The sequence below is a fragment of the Notothenia rossii genome (assembly GCF_949606895.1).
Source record: "Notothenia rossii genome assembly, chromosome: 2".
NCBI classification, from domain to species: domain Eukaryota; kingdom Metazoa; phylum Chordata; class Actinopteri; order Perciformes; family Nototheniidae; genus Notothenia; species Notothenia rossii.
The window spans coordinates 56,701,165-56,720,858 of NC_136904.1; the positions used below are offsets into that span (position 1 = coordinate 56,701,165).

At 41.1% G+C, this 19,694-nt stretch overlaps 1 protein-coding gene across 4 annotated transcripts in view; it reads right to left on the bottom strand.

Annotated features, from left to right (window-relative positions):
* Positions 1–106: 106 nt before the first annotated feature.
* hecw2a (HECT, C2 and WW domain containing E3 ubiquitin protein ligase 2a) overlaps positions 107–19,694 on the bottom strand; it is an 85,993-nt gene continuing 66,405 nt past the window's right edge. For all 4 annotated transcript variants that reach the window (XM_079663711.1, XM_079663710.1, XM_079663709.1 and 1 more), the window contains 9 exons: positions 16,349–16,462; positions 10,897–11,049; positions 9,152–9,250; positions 7,640–7,769; positions 7,123–7,269; positions 6,290–6,404; positions 5,121–5,206; positions 4,275–4,387; positions 107–3,684 (listed from right to left, as the gene is read on the bottom strand). In XM_079663711.1, the coding sequence (XP_079519837.1) occupies positions 3,573–3,684; positions 4,275–4,387; positions 5,121–5,206; positions 6,290–6,404; positions 7,123–7,269; positions 7,640–7,769; positions 9,152–9,250; positions 10,897–11,049; positions 16,349–16,462 (1,069 nt within the window). In that variant the 3' untranslated portion in view covers positions 107–3,572. The remainder of the gene's footprint in view (positions 3,685–4,274; positions 4,388–5,120; positions 5,207–6,289; positions 6,405–7,122; positions 7,270–7,639; positions 7,770–9,151; positions 9,251–10,896; positions 11,050–16,348; positions 16,463–19,694) is intronic.

Sequence of the window (19,694 nt, forward strand, 5' to 3'; positions counted from 1 at the left end):
AGAGTTTTAGAATGTACTATAAAGATAATATACAGTATGTAGTTATGTTACTAATTCAGATGATGCAAAACTCTTGTAAAGATAAATAAGGCTCATACATAATTAATCAAAATGTTCCATTTGTTCTCTTTTTATTACAATCATTGGGGTGAAATGGAGACACACATACAGGAGCTTTGCATAGAGTGGAATTCTGAAACCGGAGCCATGTCCTCTCAGAAATGTAGTATTAGAGACAAGAGAGGTGCAACTTCATTTGGATGTGAAGCGATCCATTTGACCAGTGTTCTGCAGCAGAAAAGCCTCCTTATGGAAAACTGACCGAGTGAATGTATAATCCTAACGTGAAGCGGTGTTGGCATGCCACACTGCACCTCCAACATGAGACGATGCTCTGTAAGGACTGTGGGACGTGATGGGTAGACAGAATTAGAGAGCAGGTTCTAATGGTTGACTTTGCAAGCCCCAAACCTTTGGTACATTCGGTGCAAAATATATATTTATACAGACAACAGGACAGACATACATATACATTTATATACAAGGAGACAAACAGGACCGCACACATGGTACACGAACATGTGCTCTCACATTTCACAAAATCAAAACAGCCCTATTGATTCATCACCAAGCAATGAACCATAACGTCAACCTATTACTAAGATAGGCAGACACACACATGTGAAAGTTACTTTCTGAAACATGCTGCCAAGATACTCGCCAATACACTGTCATAGAGAAAACAAACTATCCCATTTGCACATTGTCCATTCCCAGAGCTAAATCTAAGTGATTAAAGCATTTCCCACCCCTTGTTCCCATGAGCTCCACACTCAAGCTATGACAGTGCCAGGTGAGCATAAGGCCGCATGCCTCAAATGAGCGCCACAACCAGAGCAACGCCCCTCAACCTACTCCCTCACCCCTTTTTCTGAACGGACAGCAATATCCTCATGCAAAAAAAGCTAGTAAGGATAGTGTGTTGCACTATTTCAGCATGCAATATCGAGCTATAACACAACGCCACCTAGGGGTTTCTGCCCCAGCGTAGCTCACAGAGCTCACTGGGAAGATCCCGCATGCAGTATTGGACTGGGAGGGGGGGGCTGGGATTCTAAAGTCTGCCTCCACATCTCCATTGAACGTGGGGCTCTCTAGCACTATTCCAGCCCCTGTGGTGTAGCTCCAACAGGACTCTGTACAGTAGATGTATCTTGCATGCACCCCATAGAAAACGAGTGTGTGTGTGTGTGTGTGTGTGTGTGTGTGTGTGTGTGTGTGTGTGTGTGTGTGTGTGTGTGTGTGTGTGTGTGTGTGTGTGTGTGTGTGTGTGTGTGTGTGTGTGTGTGAGTGAGTGAGTGAGTGAGTGCATGTAAGAAAGTGCGTTAGAGTAAAATGACCGTGCACTTCAGAGTTAGAGAAATGTTTTATCGCATGCTTTTCAACTATTGCCTGGCATGGATTTATGTATCAAAAGTTTAATATTCATGTTGCTGATGACATCACCATCACAGGTCAGGTGATTCAGAGTGGAGGGAAACACTGGGTCTTCAGTGTAAAGATGCTTTAGTAATCACAGCACACCTGCTGCCCCCTTGTGTTTGTTTTAGGAATTTAAACCGCAGCTTCTCAGAGGGACAGTTCACCCTAAATAAAAAGTGCATGTCTCTTTTCTGCAGTGCTATATATACATCAATATTGTTTTGTTGTGAGTTATTAAGTGTTTGAAATATGTCTGAGTTCTATCCAATATAATAAAACTAGATAGCATTGTCTGGTGGTGCTCAAGGTAGAAGGTGCCAAACAAGTGGCTCTACTCTTACCTCTGTGTGTAGATTGAGTTGGTGGATGTAGTTTAGTGTAAAGGATATAGTTCCCACCTCAAACTGCTCACAACAAGGTGTGTGTATTATCATGACTTACAGGATTGTGAGTTCGTACATTAGTGTTGAGATTTTTGGATGTGTTTTTTGGTGCATTGAGCACCACAAGCTGAATACTTTCTGGTTATATAGTTCTTGCACCACAACAATCCAGATTCCAAAATAGTACAACAGGTAAGAGGAAAAAAACATGTGGTTTTGATTTTGGGATGAACCTTTAAGTTACATTTGATTTAGTCATGAACTGTCCCTTTAGGTTTGACCATCTTTGATTTGTGAGACACATGGATCTGGTAACATTTTTACAAGGAAATCAAATATCTTCCCTTATGAAATTTCACTTAATGGTCAGGAAAACCCAAGAGGCACTAAAAAGATCCCACACTGCACCTTGACCGGAACCTGGGTGATGCCAGGCTCCTGTCTTTCAGCTGACAAGGCGTAATCCGGTGCCAACATCGAGTGAATCGCGTTCTCTTCCCCCATACTTCCAACTTTCCACTTTCTGTGAGGCCGAATCCTCTTCAGGGGCTGAACAGAGTTGCTTGAGGTTCAATACATTCAGTCTTATTTGGTACATTCATCACTTTCACAGAGGAGGCAGAAGGATTTCATCAGTGAGGAGGACTCTGTGTGTCACACATATGAGCAGACGTCCCCTGTCCTTGTGTGAAAGTGGATCTATTGCTCATGATAAATGTGTGAAAGACAGGAAGGTAATGTTTATGTGTAGTGGAGTGAGTGCCCTCTGTTACACTATAAGAACTTGCACCCACAGCATCAGAGCTAATGCATGAGTGTGTGATACTGGAGGCCTTGTTTAGAATATGCAGAAATAGAGCCTCAGATATACGTCTTCACATCTCGTTTCAGAGCTCTGATGTCGCAGTGTTGAAGGTAACCGTCATCCTCACAGCAGCTCAATGACTCAGAAGAGCTGGTGACTCTAGTCCAACTTATAACAAGTTGATTTTCAGTCTCAGGACAATTGCTCTATGCACGTTGTCTAGGTTTTTGTGTGTGTGTGTGTGTGTGTGTGTGTGTGTATGTGTGTGTGTGTGTGTGTGTGTGTGTGTGTGTGTGTACACTAGTGTGTCCCCTGCTCTCAGACGGGCATGGAGGACCAGCCAACATCCAGCTCAAGGTCTAAAATGTCACATCTTTCCATGCTGATAAAAAAAAATCCTGGGGGAGACACTCGTATGCACAATCAATTAAAAAATATAATGTTGGTGTGTGATCGTTGTGCAAAGGTGATTAGTGTGTGTGTGTATTATTGTTCATAACGCTGCAGCCTCAGTGCAGAGAGGACACAGTTTAGAGGTCCGGAGAGGGGGGGGGGGCTCAGGCTCAGGGGGTTTCAGCAGCTGTCTCTGAGGTGCAGGTTAGAAGAGGAGGAGGAGGTGCTAGAAATCCAGTAAACAAGGCCATCAACTGAAGAGATAAAGCACACGTGATCAAAGGTGAGCATGAAAACAAGAAGCCGTACAGAGCAGCTCTGCAGTCCTCTCTCCACTAACTCTGGGGGAGAGAAAGGGGGAGGATCGCAAGAAGACTGAGTGCTGAGTGAGACAGGACCATAACAGCAGAGTTGTCCACGGGGGGTGGGGGTGGGGGGGTTAGTTGCCATTTGAGGATTAGTTTTATTTGTCTCTCGTCTGGAGGAAGGTAGATTTCCAGATGGTTCTCTCACTCCAGCCCGAAGGTGCTGGTCTCCTCCACCGCAGTGACCAGCTTCTCATAGAGCATGGAGAAGGACGGGTAAGGGGGGAGGTCCAGACGATTAAAGCAAGTGTGAGCCCTGTGGAGACACACACAAATTGCTATTAAATAGTTGTATTATGCTGTATTTAAATATATAAAACTCATTGTTAACAGTCTTTTATGAATGTTTATTAATGTAACTTTATTTGCATTTCAGAAAACATAGGTCCATTTTTTCAAAGCTCCATCAGGTGCTAAGCCAAGTAGAAGATGATTAATCTAAATCTTTAACAAAATGTATACGTCAATAATACATTGTATAATAAAGATTAGTAAATGCACTACTACTTCTGCTTATTCTACTAGTAAGAATGGCTTATTAAGGTGATACGTTTTCTTTTCTTTAGAAACTAGTCCATCATTTTACAGTTCACAGTATTCAGTATAACAGGTCATTCCATCACAAGCTCATCTGTGTCCAAGACACACTCAAATTGAAGAGTTAAACTGTGCATTTCTACCCTTCACACTATGCTGGCACTGGGGTGCTGTGACATAACTCAAAACTTAAAATGTATATTTAATTTGCTAAGGCAAAAAATAAAAAACATACAGAAGCCTCCACCTCTTGTAAAGTGTATCCTTTCCATGCAGTCCCTAAAGGCTACATCCCATCAGACATCGTACCTGGGTAAGGAGGTGATCTTCCCCCACTTCTCCACACAGAACCTGCGGGGGCCATTACTGCCACGCAGAGAGGCGAAGCCCTCGTAGGGAATACTGGAGGTGCCTGTCACAAACTGGAAGAAAGCCATCAAACTCACACAGAGTATGAAAGGAGCGTCCTAAACATTGTTATTATTTATGAATGAAAATGGATATGACTTTGTTTATTAGTTCTATATATTATGAGTTCAGACACGCAGTCCTACCTAAACGCACAATATGTCATGTGTTACCACTAGGGGTCTCTCAATCAACAATAACACAGACAGTTTAGTGTGTGAGGATGTGAGGTCATCTTCATTCAGGAGGCTGCCCTGGACAATGTGATTAAAACTGGTACAGAGACTAGTCAAGCAGTTTTACATGAACAATGTGTGTTTCTCTAACGCTGTTACACCCTAATGTTTGCTGTTCACAGACAACAGACCGCCACCGCACTGACACAGGCTGAAGGGGATCGGACACCACTGCAGGAGATTCAATGAAACACACTGCTACCCTGATTACATTACAGATGACTTTAGCTCTGAAACCTGTTGCGGACATTTAACAAAATATATGATATAGGGTTAATTGTTTTAATGCATCTTAATGCAGAGAAGTTGCATATATCACATTTAAACTGAGAATGTTCAATTTTCAATGAAAAGATTGCATGCCTCAGTTCTAGTGAAATATAATCCAGATTCAAGTCTCACTAACAGCTTTGTGCAGCCTCAAGTTAAACCTGGTCACATTCTGAAGTACAGAGCTGTCCGAGCAGCCTGCAGGCCACTCCAGCTTCCACATGGGACCCCCCCATGGTACCTGCAGCAGCCTCAGCCTCTGCTCATTGTTGAACCTCTCCACAGCTGCCCAGAACCAGCGAATCACAATGTGGTTGTCATGGTAACCTGTGGGGAGACAGATGATGATGGTGCATGAGTCAGATGAATTAATAAGGCCTCTATCCCCTGTTCCTCTCACTGTCCCTGCTTTGTGATTTGTCAATGGGCTCTGCTGTTTAATGTTTAATGTGCGTCTCAGTCGATGGCTCTATTAAAAGACTCTCACTCTGAGTTCCCCCCCCCCCGTCTCCTGCTGCAGGCCAGAACCTGAGGAAGCCTTTAATGTGATCTCTGCTAAATGCTTGGGACTGGCACTGGCATGCTTGTGCTGTACACAATAAAATAACAATAAATAAAAAGCAATTACAGTCAAGCCTGGTACAGCTGTTAAATATATAATGAAAGGTTTTCTCATTTCATTCTCCATAATCACTTTTTATTGTATAGTTAAAATAAACGATATTGAGGTCTAGCTTATATCTTCTGATTAAGGGCAACTGCCGCCCCATGTACGGGGGCTTCAACCTGTGCTGACTCAGGTTTGAACCCTAGACCAGGCATCCCACATGGGACACATCAAATCTGTGCTAAGGAGGGCTGTCCACTAAGATGAGAAGATTTTGCGACTATTGGTAGTTTTAATCGACAGATCTGTGTAACTGAGTCTCAAAGCATCCTGCTAAAGTATATTGTGTGTTTACTAGAATTGCAGCTCACTTCTATTTTGAACCCTAACCCCTGTATCATGATGGGAATTCATGCCAATGCCCTATTTATCACAGTCCCAAACATCCATCCTCATGTTAGTGCAATCTATGATAAAGGTTTTAACACTTTTCCATATCAGTTTATATATCCATATCCGTTATTTATATTTAAACAGTATATAGTATATGCATGTATACTTTTCTTCTTCTTTTTTTTTACGCAAATTAAATATAATTTAAAGGACTGAATTTGAGGATCAGGATGCAGTATAACATATTAATCAGTACTACATCAATACTTACATACTACTGAATGGGTCTTCCATTCTATAATCAATTGTGATGTTTTTTCAGGATGATTTTTGAGTTTCATGACTTTGTAAGTGTTCTCATATTGCTGTCAGTGTGCCATGAAAGTCTTGCCCTCTGCCCCCCCACATACCTCCTCTGTACTCCGTGTTGTTCCTCCAGTCTGCCAGGTCAATCTCTGCAGTGCCGGCTATCACCAGCTCCAGCTCCCTAGCATCGAACACGGACACCAGACGCACATCCACCACCTGCCCAGCAGATCAGCACAGGGTTAACTTAAGGAGCACTCACTTCATTCATCTGAGCTTTAGCAGCTGACACAGATGGCAGTAGGATCATTAGGGAAGAGAGTTCACCACACAGCACATTTGCGAAACAAATGTGTTAGGATGTAGAATTGCGTTGTGATTCTCCTTTGAAACAGCAGAGGGTGCTTTAACCGATTGGTATTGATCAACAATCCTGCCATTCAGTCTATTGTAGTTAGTTTGTATGGAAGCTGAGAGGCAGGTGAGACATTTCTTGTGGTCTGATCTTTAAGTCTGGAAGCTGGAAAATCCTGACCCGGTTCTTTATCAACCCCAACCGGGAATCTAAATTAAGTGAGTCTCACAAATCCCAATGGAGGGAGTGTGGATCTGTGATTTGTGTTTGCCTTGCCCACAGGTAAAGCCTTTTCGGAGAGATGTTTTACATATATATACTGTGGAAATATCTCTAAAGGTCTCAATAAAGGCAGTAGCTTTTGAGGATTATTATTTCCGCAAGTAAAACAAAATATATGAATAGGTCGGGGAAAATAAGTTTGCCCAATGAAAAAAAAAAAGAACAGCTAACCCAAATGTCTTCTCGTACTTCCTTCTCATGGGTCTGTAATAATGTGCTAGAGGAACATCGTACTAACTGCCCCCTTTATTCGGGATCATAGCCTCACTTCACCTGAAACAGCGAGATGCAGAGCTGTACCTCATAGAAGCCTCGGACCAGGCTCTCCGTCTGCTGGGCCACTCCTCGCTCGATACGCCACTTCACCATCCGCTCGATGTACTCCTTCTTGTTCTTCTCCGACACGGGGATCCCCGCCCCGCCCGGCTTCAGCTCTCTCTCTGTGATCTGCACAATCACATGCTCACTTCAGTCTCAAATGCAGATGTGTTTTCAGCAGGCAGCTGTCACACATTGAACAAGTCTCATCTAAAAAAAATACTTGAAAATGCTGGAGAGAATGTGGTGAAGAGAAGGCAAACCCTAATCATATATTTGATCATAGAAAGGTACTGTAGCTTCCGGGAAACACACACACTCACACACACACACACACACACACACACACACACACACACACACACACACACACACACACACACACACACACACACACACACACACACACACACACACACACACACACACACACACACACACACACACACACACACACACACACACACACACACACACACACACACACACACACACACACCTGTCCAAAGACCTCCTCATTAACAGTGAAGGTGAGGTCCAGCATGTCTTCGATGTCGTTATCCTTCATCCACTGCAGGCTCTGGTGGAACTCCTCATCCAGGAACTCCAGGTCACTGAGTTCACAGGGGCTGAAGGAGGAAGGAGCAGAGGTCACACAGAGGTCACACAGGGGCAGCATAAACTATGTCTGATTTGAAGCAGGGAGGTCAAATGTTAATATAGGATGTGTCAGGATACAGCCCTCAGGGTGTTCTGTGTCAGATATAAAGGATGTGAGGTGTCTAACAAGACACACAGATAATAAATAACAGAAGAAGGCAAAAACAGCTTAGAGGATTTACATCATGTCTCTCTGTTTCTCCACTGCTGAACCAGCTCCTTTATTACTGGTCCTTTTTCAGACTGATTTATTATAACATTATTGGCTGCTGACTCCTCTCCTCTCTTCACCTGCTTGTGATGTAACAGGCCAAAAACAAGCCTTAAAGCCTTAGCTAGCAGCACATTCTGCCTTTCCTCAAGGCTCTCAAGCTGACATCCATGGAAAAGTGTGTCTCATTTTAATCAAGCATCTACAGATTCATTCCATACTCGATATGTTATGATCCACGGAAATAGTGAGATGAGATGGATACATCGCTGGTTTGTTTTCTTTGCTGCTATCATGACTGGAGGGACAATAGAGTTAGTTGAATTTTTCATTTGTATTAGGTGCAGGGGACACACACACTTGGACCAAATCTACACTTTACTGAGTGATATTTAAACACTTGACATTTACATTTCCAAATTCTTACAGCATATCAGAAATGCAATCACACAGCATGCTGTCAGTAATGCTCGTGTTTCAGGACGTGTTTTGGGGGAATTAAAGGCTGGAAATGATATGAACTTGGGAAGAGTGTCAGTGCTCTGGAGATATAATAGATGTATTGACAGGACATTCTGAGGCTTAATAACATCACTATGTTTGTTCAAGGTAAACAAGTTGACACTTTTCCCATCATGCATTGAGGTGATGTAGACAGTTTGTTTGGTATTGCTGTTGAGACACCAATTAGCTATTTACAGCAGTTTTCTCATCTCATATTTCATTACATACCTGTACAGTATGTAACACAAAACATGATTTTTACATTGCAACAAATAAAAGAGAATCCAGACATCTCATGCACCGCTCTCTGCACACTTCTTTGTAAAGCAGCATGCAATATTGGATGCATTATAATTTACTGTATGCTGGTATCAGAATTGTAAATACAAATTTGTTTGCTGAATGCTTGTCTGTATAGTATAGGTTAAGCAGCCTTATTGTTACAGAAGCATCTGTCCTGAGTGCATGCGCTTGGCAGGGTCTGAGCTTATTTGGACAAAGCTATTAAGAAAGATGCTGCTGCCAGCTGGCTCAAACTGGGGGGGGGGGGGGGGGGGGGGGGGGGGTCTGATTGGAAGTGCTGCTGTAGGCTGCTCTGAGGGAGTGGGTTATGGGGAAGTAGGTTGAGGGACTTACATGCGGAGAAGCCCCTTATAGAAGGGTCGTGTGAAGAAGGCATCCAGCAAGTACTGATGGACCAGCGCCAGGCCCAGGATCCGCCCACTGAAGCGGAACCTACACACACACACACACACACACACACACACACACACACACACACACACACACACACACACACACGCAGGTGAACACACACACACACACACACACACACACACACACACACACACACACACACACACACACGAAACAGGTGACACATGACGTGAGCGTCAGGGCTGCATTAACTAATCGCTCCGAGCTGCACCCTCTGTCATAGTATTACACCAGAAAACATACTTTAGGTCTGTCTATATCTTTTATGACTTCACCACTCGAAAACAAACACAATTGTCAAGTTTAATCAACTGATTGTCGATATTAACCTTTTTTTATTATTATCAGTGGGTGCCTCCCTTTGTGTGTGGCTAGTGGAGGAACACATGATTTTGTGAAAGTGAAATATAGTTTTTCTTCAAGGCTGAGAAATCAATAAATATGGATTGAAGCAGAATATTATGTTAGTTAAAACATGTTGTGAATTTTGGAAATGTTCACATCTATCATTTTTCAATAAATGTTGAGATTTGGACTTCATAAGGCTCTGTTTTTTTTCACAATGTCAAATACAGACACCACTGGAATCGTATTGTACTTACAGTATAAAATAACAGAATTAGAATTAGTTACCTTTATCTGAGACTGTGTTTAAATACCAGCCTTAAACAATACAAATAAATGTAATAAAAATAAGGAGCAGAGCAGTATTTGATGTTGATGTAGCATTTGAATTGAAGTGTTTTGAACTAAGCCTCACAGTGTTGGGTCTCAGTAAAATGATTTCAGACGTGTGTTCTGTAGGCGTGCTCTGAGCAGATGGAGGGGTTTACTCCATGTAACGCAGCAGATTGGTTTTAAATCTTCTTTCTGCGGATATATAAATGCTATGGAAGTCATTTTGCTTGTGTGTTTCATGTAGTATTTAACCGGCTTTAGTGAAATTTGAAGTTCAATCTCCAACTGAGGATGCATAAGATGGTGTGCATTGTTTCAATAAATACCCCCCCCCCCCCCGAACAATGAATACAGTACAGAGATCAGCAGGGATGGTGCTTCTCCTTTCTTTCTCTAACCTTAGACAAGCTATCTCCCAGAAAACATGAGTAATGAGCTAATTCATGGAATGAGTGCCACTAGGTGTGACCACTGTGACAAAGAACTGCTGCAGACTTTATGTTGCTACATCTGCTCTCTTCTTCATCCAGCGATCACATTAGGGTGTTCCTGTCTGCACATTAATCTCTCCATCCAATCACTGTCACTGAGGATTCATTGACTGGTAAGCCACACATTTCTGATCCACATTTCCCCACACCAGTCCAACAAAAGACTGCTATTTTTGGACTTGCAGGAGATACGATGGACCCTTTACATTTGGCACAGCAGCAATCTAACATCCGGACACATACATTATAATAATAATAATATAATAGATTTAATTTGTTAGCGCTTTTACAGGTGCTCAAAGACGCTTTACAGATAATAGTGAAGAAAAAAAAAGAAAAGAGAAGAAAGGAACAACAAATAAATATATAGTTAAAGTTAAAGTCAAATAATACAAAAACAATCACACCAGATTGAAGAGGTGAGTTTTTGTGAGTTAAAAAACATTACATTAGGCAGACTTGTAATCTAGAAACATAAACATGTAGAAGGCTCACCACTCATGGTGGTTGTCTACAAAGGCCGACATGGGGCTGATCTGGACGGTGTACGTGTCGTTGGCCGAGTATTCAAACAGGCCGTAGTACGGGTTGAACAGTTCTCTGGACACCAGGAAGAAGAACTCTCTGGAAGGTCCGCTGTAGTCCAGCCTGCAGTCAGCATACATGAAATACACAAACAGAACATGTTAGTAGGAAAAGACAAGAGTCAGCTTCCGTCAACATTCCATCACAAGGGGTGGTTTAGGCGCAGTGTTGATCCTCAGATCAAGGGGCGCTGGTAGTGACGAATCTCCCCTCTCCATTAACCCGAGTCCTTTGAGTCTTACACCTGGTGACGTACAAATGAAATCTATAACTTGCTTCACTCGCTACTCTCCTTATAACATGTCAAATCACATTACAATGTACCCCAGTCCGTCTGCCTAGCCTTTAGCAAGTAGGATAGCTGCCAGAAGTTATCCTTTGGCTCAGGGGACGCAGATCAGTGAAACTTCCTTCAGACTAGTGCGGACTCAGAGCCGTAACCATAGCAGATCCAGAGATCCAGAGATCCAGACTCATCATGCACGAGTCAACAGCAGACTCAGATTCGGAGAGCGGACTGGATGAGTAGAATACTCCACACAGCGCGAAACAGCAAACAGTTTCGGACTCCTCATGGTTTTCAGACTCAGTGAGTGTCAGCTCTGTTTATGATAACGTAGATGCATACTGTGCACAGATAATTTGACGACTTCACCCAGTCAAGTGTAAGAAGCCAAATACTGCAATAAACAAGCATTAAGACACAAACGTTGTTAGATCATGTTTATGTAGCGGAGGTTAATCGTGAAATGCAAATCTCAAGTGGCAAATTCAAAATGACAAATACACAAACAGTGGACTGCCGCCCTCACCAGAGTTGGGTGTAACGCGTTACTTTTATAATTCAGTAATCATACTACAGTTACTACTCAGCCACTACAATCTTAGACAATCTCAGTTTCCGGTTGCTTGAAGTGCGTGAAGTGCGCTGCTCCGCTGCGCACCGCGTCACAGCTGCTCCGTCCGTCTTGTGTTTTGTTTTTGTTTGTGGGCTAATTATTGTCTAAACGTTATTTGTCTGTATGACACATCATTTTTGAGCGACCATGCTTTTGATCCTGTGGATTACTTTTGCCTTCTGCGGACCATGTCTGGCCATACAACTTTTCAAAACACACCTGAGCCACAACACGAACAGGTACGGCGAGGAGCTCCTTCGCTGACTGTGTTCACGAGCTGCAACTCAGCCACCCCGATGCACCGGCAATAGTGCTCGGGGACATGAACCAATGTCTCCTAGAGACTGTGTTACCTGGGTTCCAACAGTATGTTAAGGATCACACCAGAAAAGACAATATCCTGGACAAATGCTTCGTAAATGTTAAAGGAGCCTACAGTATGTGACTAAATGTAGACCACCAATACTGAACTCTGATCATAATGTTGTGAATATGATACCAGTGTATAAGACCAAACTGAAGAGAAGTAAACCGGAAAAGAAAGTAATAAGGACATGGACAAATGAAAGTAGGGAACAGTTGAAAGCCTGTTTTGATTGGACAGATGGGACATTTTTCAGGAAGGTTCACTATAACTACTGTTACCAATGACTATATTATCTTCTGTGTAGAACTAGTTGTTCCCACTAAAGAAATACAAATATATCCAAATAATAAATCTTATGTGACTTTACCCGTTTTGAGTCACTGGATAATTCTGCAAAGTGCACTGAAATGCTCGAAACCATAATACCTGCTTCCTCTGACAAAATTACCATCAGTGTCGAAGAGGTCAGAAGAACATTTCAGTGCACCAACACCAAGAAAGCGGCTGGGCCAGATGGGTGCAGCGGTTTTCTGCTGAAGAACTTTGCTACTGAGCTGGCTCCAGTGTGGCAACCCATCTTTCAGGCTTCTATTGACACGCACACCATCCCTCTGTCATGGAAAACTTCACACATCAAACCGCTTCCCAAAATTCCATGCCCAAAAGAACATAAGGACTACAGACCAATAGCGCTCACCTCAGTGATTATGAAATCACTGGAAAGAATTCTGCTCCGATTTCTTATCAGTACAACACAAGACAAACTGGATCCATACCAATTTGCCTATAAACAAGGGTGCGGCACGGAAGATGCTGTGGCCACTCTGGTTCACATCATCACTAAACATTTAGATAAATGCAACATCTATGCAAGAGCCCTCTTCCTAGACTTCTCATAAGCATTCAACACAATACAAGCAGACATCTTGGTGTCAAAAATGGCCAAAATGTAAGTAAATCCATACCTTATTTACTGGTATGCTGCTTTCCTCACTAGTAGAGAGCAACTTGTGAAGGTTAATAAAACCCTGTCATCTGCCATCACAACCAATGTAGGGGCCCCCTAGAGCTGTGTGAGTTCAGCTGTGCTCTTTACTCTCTCTGATGATTGTCGTACCAACACACCAAATCAAGTCATCATTAAGTACTCTGATGATACTGCAATAATATCTCTGCTCAGTAACACAGACGACCCTGAGCTGCACCAACAGGCTGTAAATCAGGTGGTTGAGTGGACTGATAACAATGCTCTTGAGATCAACACCAAGAAAACTGAGGAAATCATTTTTGGCTCACCATCTGACTCCCATAAAGTCCCCATTGTCATCCATACAGAGGAAATCAAGCAGGGAGTTTCATACAAATACTTGGGTGTAATGATTGACTATCTGCTGTCATGGAAGGATCACATTGAATATCTGGGCAAAAGGACAAAACAAAGAATTTATTTTCTCCGCCGTCTTAGGTCTTTTGGGGCGAGCAGAGAAATTCTTCTGTTGTTCTTTACATCTGTGATCATGTCTATTCTGCAGTACTGCAATACTACCTGGTACAAATGTTTGTCAGCAGCTTTAAAATCAAAACTGCTCCACCTGTTAAAAATCTTCTCAAAGATTGTTGATCAACCCTGTCAGAGACTCTATGACTCAGCCTATCATAACAACCTAGTGAAGCTGTCCAACAACATCATCTCTGACCCAAACCATGTTCTGAACAGTGAATATGAACTGCTACCATCTCGCTTTCTTTTCTTGATTGCCCTCTCACGGGTGAACAGTTCAATGTCCCGCTTCATTGTAGGGTTTCTGCCATGTCTCTACCACTTTAGTTTGACCATCTCTATTACTAAGTTATGGAAAACTAAATAAATAAGTAATTAGATACCTTACCGTTACTGCGCTCATAAAGAATGATAAGAATAAGAATAATGCGTCTTGAACTGGTTTCATTAATTATTGTCTTTACGTTTCACAGACTGTTAGCTTGTTGTGGTAGGCTGGTAGCCTACTTTATTAAAGAGCATATAAAAAGAAAAACTTGTGTCAGGCTATGTCTTCCTTAATGCAATAGTAATTGGGGGTGCAAGTGGATTCTCGCAGAGGCAAAACTGTGGCGCGCACACGGTGCGTCGCAGTCTGCGTGATCTGCCTGTAGGGAGGGGCGGGCCGGCCCTGCGAGTAAAGTAACGAGTAAAGTAACGAGTTACTTTATGTCGAGAGTAACAAAGTAGTGTAATATATTAAGTAATATGTAATATATTACTTTTTTTTAGTAACAACCCCATCTCTGGCCCTCACTAGTAGCTCTAAAATTTGAATTGATTTGAAGTTGGAGACTATGTGCTCCTGTTTCACCGGTAAGATTTATACGCTCTTGGTGACTCATGACTCAAAGGACTCGTATGATCCGGATTTCTTCAATGTCAGACTCAGAATACCTTGAATCCGTAAAAGGATCCGGATCTCTAACTGTTACATACTGTCTGATATATGTAATATGTAATGTAAAGCACTTTGAGCACTCGGAAAAACGCTCTAATAAATGTAATGAATTATTATTATTTTGTCAGACATTTTACAGTTTTCTGTAAAATGTTCTGTTTTATGGAGAAGAGCAGTAGGTGGTGTCAATTCTCTGGTGGGAACTCTATTGCACCATTGCAGAAGAAGAGGATTCAACAACATAACACAAGCTGAAGAGATTTTAAAGTATTATTCTACGACATGAACTAGGTCAGTAATTACCACACAGTATGTCTGAAGTTTTTATGCTTCATTTATGTGTCATAAAAGCTGTGATTACTAAAAGGGACCAATCATCATCCCGTCGAACATTAGCTACCTTTAGCTAAGCATTGGTGAAGCACACCACCGTGATGTAGTGAGTTTGCAGCCTAACATCAGCAATTTACTTGAAGCAATTGCATTTATGCTTTAATTATTTTTAAAACTGGTGTTGACATGTGGAGATGTATTTGCTTAACAAAATGTTTATATATTATGGGTTTGCCACAGATCTGTTTTTCTGCAATATAACAAAATGTAAGAGAAACATGTGATTGCTTTTGTCCAGGGGCTCCTTGCTATGCTAACTTGCAGGTCTGGGTATTTATGAAGCTACTTGTTTTACTAGACGGGTATTGAATAATCCGGTTGTTTCTTGTGTTTGTGTGTATTGTTAAGGATGCCATATGTGGCCTGTGTGTAAAGTGTTGTTAATATATTATGTGGAAAAGTAGCGACTGTTGTTGAAGCAGCTAATGAGAATCTTAACTAAACCTATACACACACACACACACACACACACACACACACACACACACACACACACACACACACACACACACACATACACACACACACACACACACACACACACACACACACACACACACACACACACACACACACACACACACACACACACACACACGTCCCTGAAAACCTTCAAAGACCATATACATTTTAAGAAATACGTCATCATTGCACCGCTCTTTTGAAAGAGCACTCATCAGACCATAAACGGTCCACAACAATGTAGAACACTGGATCGACCTTTGTGTTAGTTACAGCAGATCTGCGGCACATTGAAGTTGCATGATCATCAACGTCATCATTAGTTTGCTGAATCTGTTTCAATCACACTTTGCTGCATTTTCCTTTTATCCATACACAAAGTTTTCCACTTTGAATCAAAACAGATACAGCAGGGTATTTTTCTCCTGCAATGATACTGTACACAACAGTTAGAGTGAAATCTAGAGAACTGGGGGTTGTTTCAGCAAAGATACACCCCCACAATCATCAGCACATGCTATTGCATCAAGAAAAGGATACTAGGTTATACAATAAACTGATACACAGGATATATTATCAGTCATTTGAAACACGATGATGCTGCCAATCATCTCTGCCATGAGCATGTTTTCTTTAGTTTTCAGTAAATTTATGTTTAAACATTTGCTCCAGTTAGGACTGTTACTTATCTGGGCTGAGCTAAGTTGAAATATAGCTGGATCAATTTCTGTTACAAATAGTCACCCACACTGTCTGACAAATGAAAATGAAAATAATTTTGAAGAAGTCATCTCTCTCACCCGTCCTCGCCCACAAAGCTGACGTAGAGTTTGCTCCGCTGCAGGTCTTTGCGGGAATAACACATTATCTGGTTAAAGGCATCCTCCAGAAGGTGGTCCCGCCGTATTATGAGCCTGAGAGCACACACACACACACACGCACGCACGCACGCACGCACGCACGCACGCACGCACGCAAGCACGCACGCACGCACGCACGCACACACACACACACACACACACACACACACACACACACACACACACACACACACACACACACACACACACACATCAATATTAGACTGTACACTCTAAAAACGAATTCAGGCGACCTTTCAACTCCACTTAATTAAATGCGTGATTGCAAGATAAAAATGTGAGTTAATTGATTTAGATAAACATTTTAAGTTGCAAACATTAATTTATAAGTTGTGTTGACGTAATAATGTTGGTTATTACATCAACTTAATATTGTGTGTAATTTGAACTCTGATTTCTGCGTTAATTGACTTAAAACAAAATTCAAGTTGTAGCAAGTAATGCAATTGGCTTGATAACTTAATTGTTCTACACCGTGAGTTAAGGATGTCAAGTCCACTCCCACTTTACATGCCTGGACAAGTTCCGACAGTTAAGACAAAATAAAAAATACTAATGTATACAAAGGACATTTTAATGTGAGTGTCATCTTTTGTCGTTCAAATACAGTAGATAGCCTTGTAGTTGCACTGTATAGGCAAATTGCTGTTTGACCAAAATTAGCAGCCTTTGAACTGTGAAAAGTTATGTGAGAGGATACAAAGTAGTAGAGGCTACTGTGAGAGTAAAAATACTTTGGTTACTATTGTGATATCGCTTTTTATTAAAAATGAATCTCGGTGAAGCAGGTCAAGGACATACTTCTTGAGGTAGGATTGTTATTTAGAGTTGTCATTGAAATGCAAGTTGTTGGCAGTCACCCATTCAGAACATATTAATTTAGGTCATTTCTCTTTTTTTCCTTTTTCAAAAATAGCACAATACAATTGAAGTACGCAGAGAACTATAGCCATCCGCTGCCTTGTCGTGTACCTTGGAGAAAAGGAAGAGGACCTTTTCAAGGAGTTTAGCGACGTAATTAAACATCTTGAAATAAAATAAAATCCACGGGCACATTGTAACACTGTAAACACAGGACAAAAGCACTGCCAGTGCCTGTCTCTGTCAGTTACATTTTGAAGCATATTGCACTTTTGGCCACACCCCAATCAATAATATCTTCGCAACGTTCAGCATGGATAGGTGTTGACAGCAATGGCATGGGAAAAGGATTGTGTACAATTTGAAAAGTCGCTTCCGCTCTTCACTTAACCAGTTCAAATATTGTATGGAACCTGCAAAAAATATGAGAAGATACACTAAAACTTGCACGGTTGTGATTGATAAAATCTGTCCACATGCATTTAAGCACTGGGCAAAGTTCTCAAAAGCACCTCTGTGTGTCTTCAGGACCACATTGCCATGATGACACACACATGCAGACTCAATAGGTGAAAACAATACCAGCGTTACTTCAGCAGCTGGTAATAATGGCTCTGAATTAGCTAAGAGTGACAGTTTAGAAAGTATGCAGTTACCTAATTCATTATCTCTTATGCGCTAACCTATTATTCAATGTGCTTCAAAAGGACATGAATATCGCCATCATCAGTGACCGGTCCACCCCAGGATCTGACCATACGATGGCAACCATCGTGGCGGAGGGAAACAAATGAATGATCAAGCATTCTGCGTTAAATGTGTTCATAGTGTTTCAAATAATGACTGTCGGCAGTGTAAACATCTTTGTTACATCTTTTGTAAAATTAATGTGTGTGATCTGCAGATTGGTGGCCATTGAGAGTTTATTACTGTAGTTTTACAAAAACTTTAATGATTTTACATATTTGACACTGGTTTTAAATATGCAAAGGCCTCTAACTTCGTTGTGATGGCAGCATTTATTTGCTGTGTCCCCATTTCCGATGGTAATATGGCTAATGTGTTTATTTATTATTTGTGGGGCAATTTAAATTTGTGTAATTTATCTTTTTTTCAAGATTTAAATGAAGCTCAGCGCAAGTTCTTTCAGGAAGACTGGGTGGTGTATATACATCCACAGCTGCTTATAATCAGCTCATCACAGGCGTTCTCTTTAACCTATTACATTCACCTCATTCTCCAGCTGCCAATCAACTTGCTGCAGTCAAACTATAAAATGGTTCTCCTCTCTCCTGCAGTCAGCTGTGATTTTAGGTGTTCATGCACCTTATCATATGGCATGTGTCAATAAATGTTAAAACAAAATGAATTCTCTCCTGATTGAAACATCATGTGTTGAAATAAACAACTGCAGTTGAAAATAAAAAGTGAATCGCCTAATATTTTTGTTGTGGAATTAATTTCTTTCTTTAAAAGGCAAAAACATGAAAAAGCTAAGAAAAAAAATATTGAATACAATATATTTGGAGCAACTTAATTTATAAATGGTTGTCAACTTAAAAAAACGTGTGTTCACAATGATGGTAATTAAGTACATACAACTTAAAATTCCTTTTAAATATACGGTAAAACAAGTTGGAACAACTTAATTTGTGGAGTAATCAACTTAAAAACTTGTATCCCGAATGAGGGTAATTAAGTACATACAACGGTAACACTTTATTTTGATAGTCCATAGTTAACAGTCTATAAGTCATCAGTTGACATTTAGTAGCATGTCAACAGTGCATCAGTTGACATGTGTCAGTTGACATTCAACAGCACCGTTCAAACCGACAAGTAACTAAGCATTAGTTGATGATCAACAGATAAGCAACTAAAGTTCAGTTGACTATTACATTAAGCATTAGTTGATGATCAACAGATAAGCGACTAAGGTTCAGTTGACTATTAGATTAAGCATTAGTTGATGATCAACAGATAAGCAACTAAGGTTCAGTTGACTATTACATTAAGCATTAGTTGATGATCAACAGATAAGCAACTTTAGAGTTTAGTTGACTTGATCGTCAACTAATCTAGAGTTGACTATTAGTATACTTTTAGTAGGTTCTCCACTAAGCGTTTGTAGGCATGTGTTAGGACTATCCAATTGAAGTGAAAAACAGTTGAGAACAGTAGAAAGTCTATAACCTATCAACAGAACACATACTTTCATCCACTAATGATATGCAACAGACAAAAGCTAAATGTTTTGCACAACTGATCACGAACACTGGATAACTGAAGTCAATACCAGGCTATAAATCACAGTAGAACAAACACTATACACAGCATATCAGAGAAAGAAAGCTTTTTTATTTTAATAATATACGACAAGTAAAAACTGAACAGTTGTGAACCA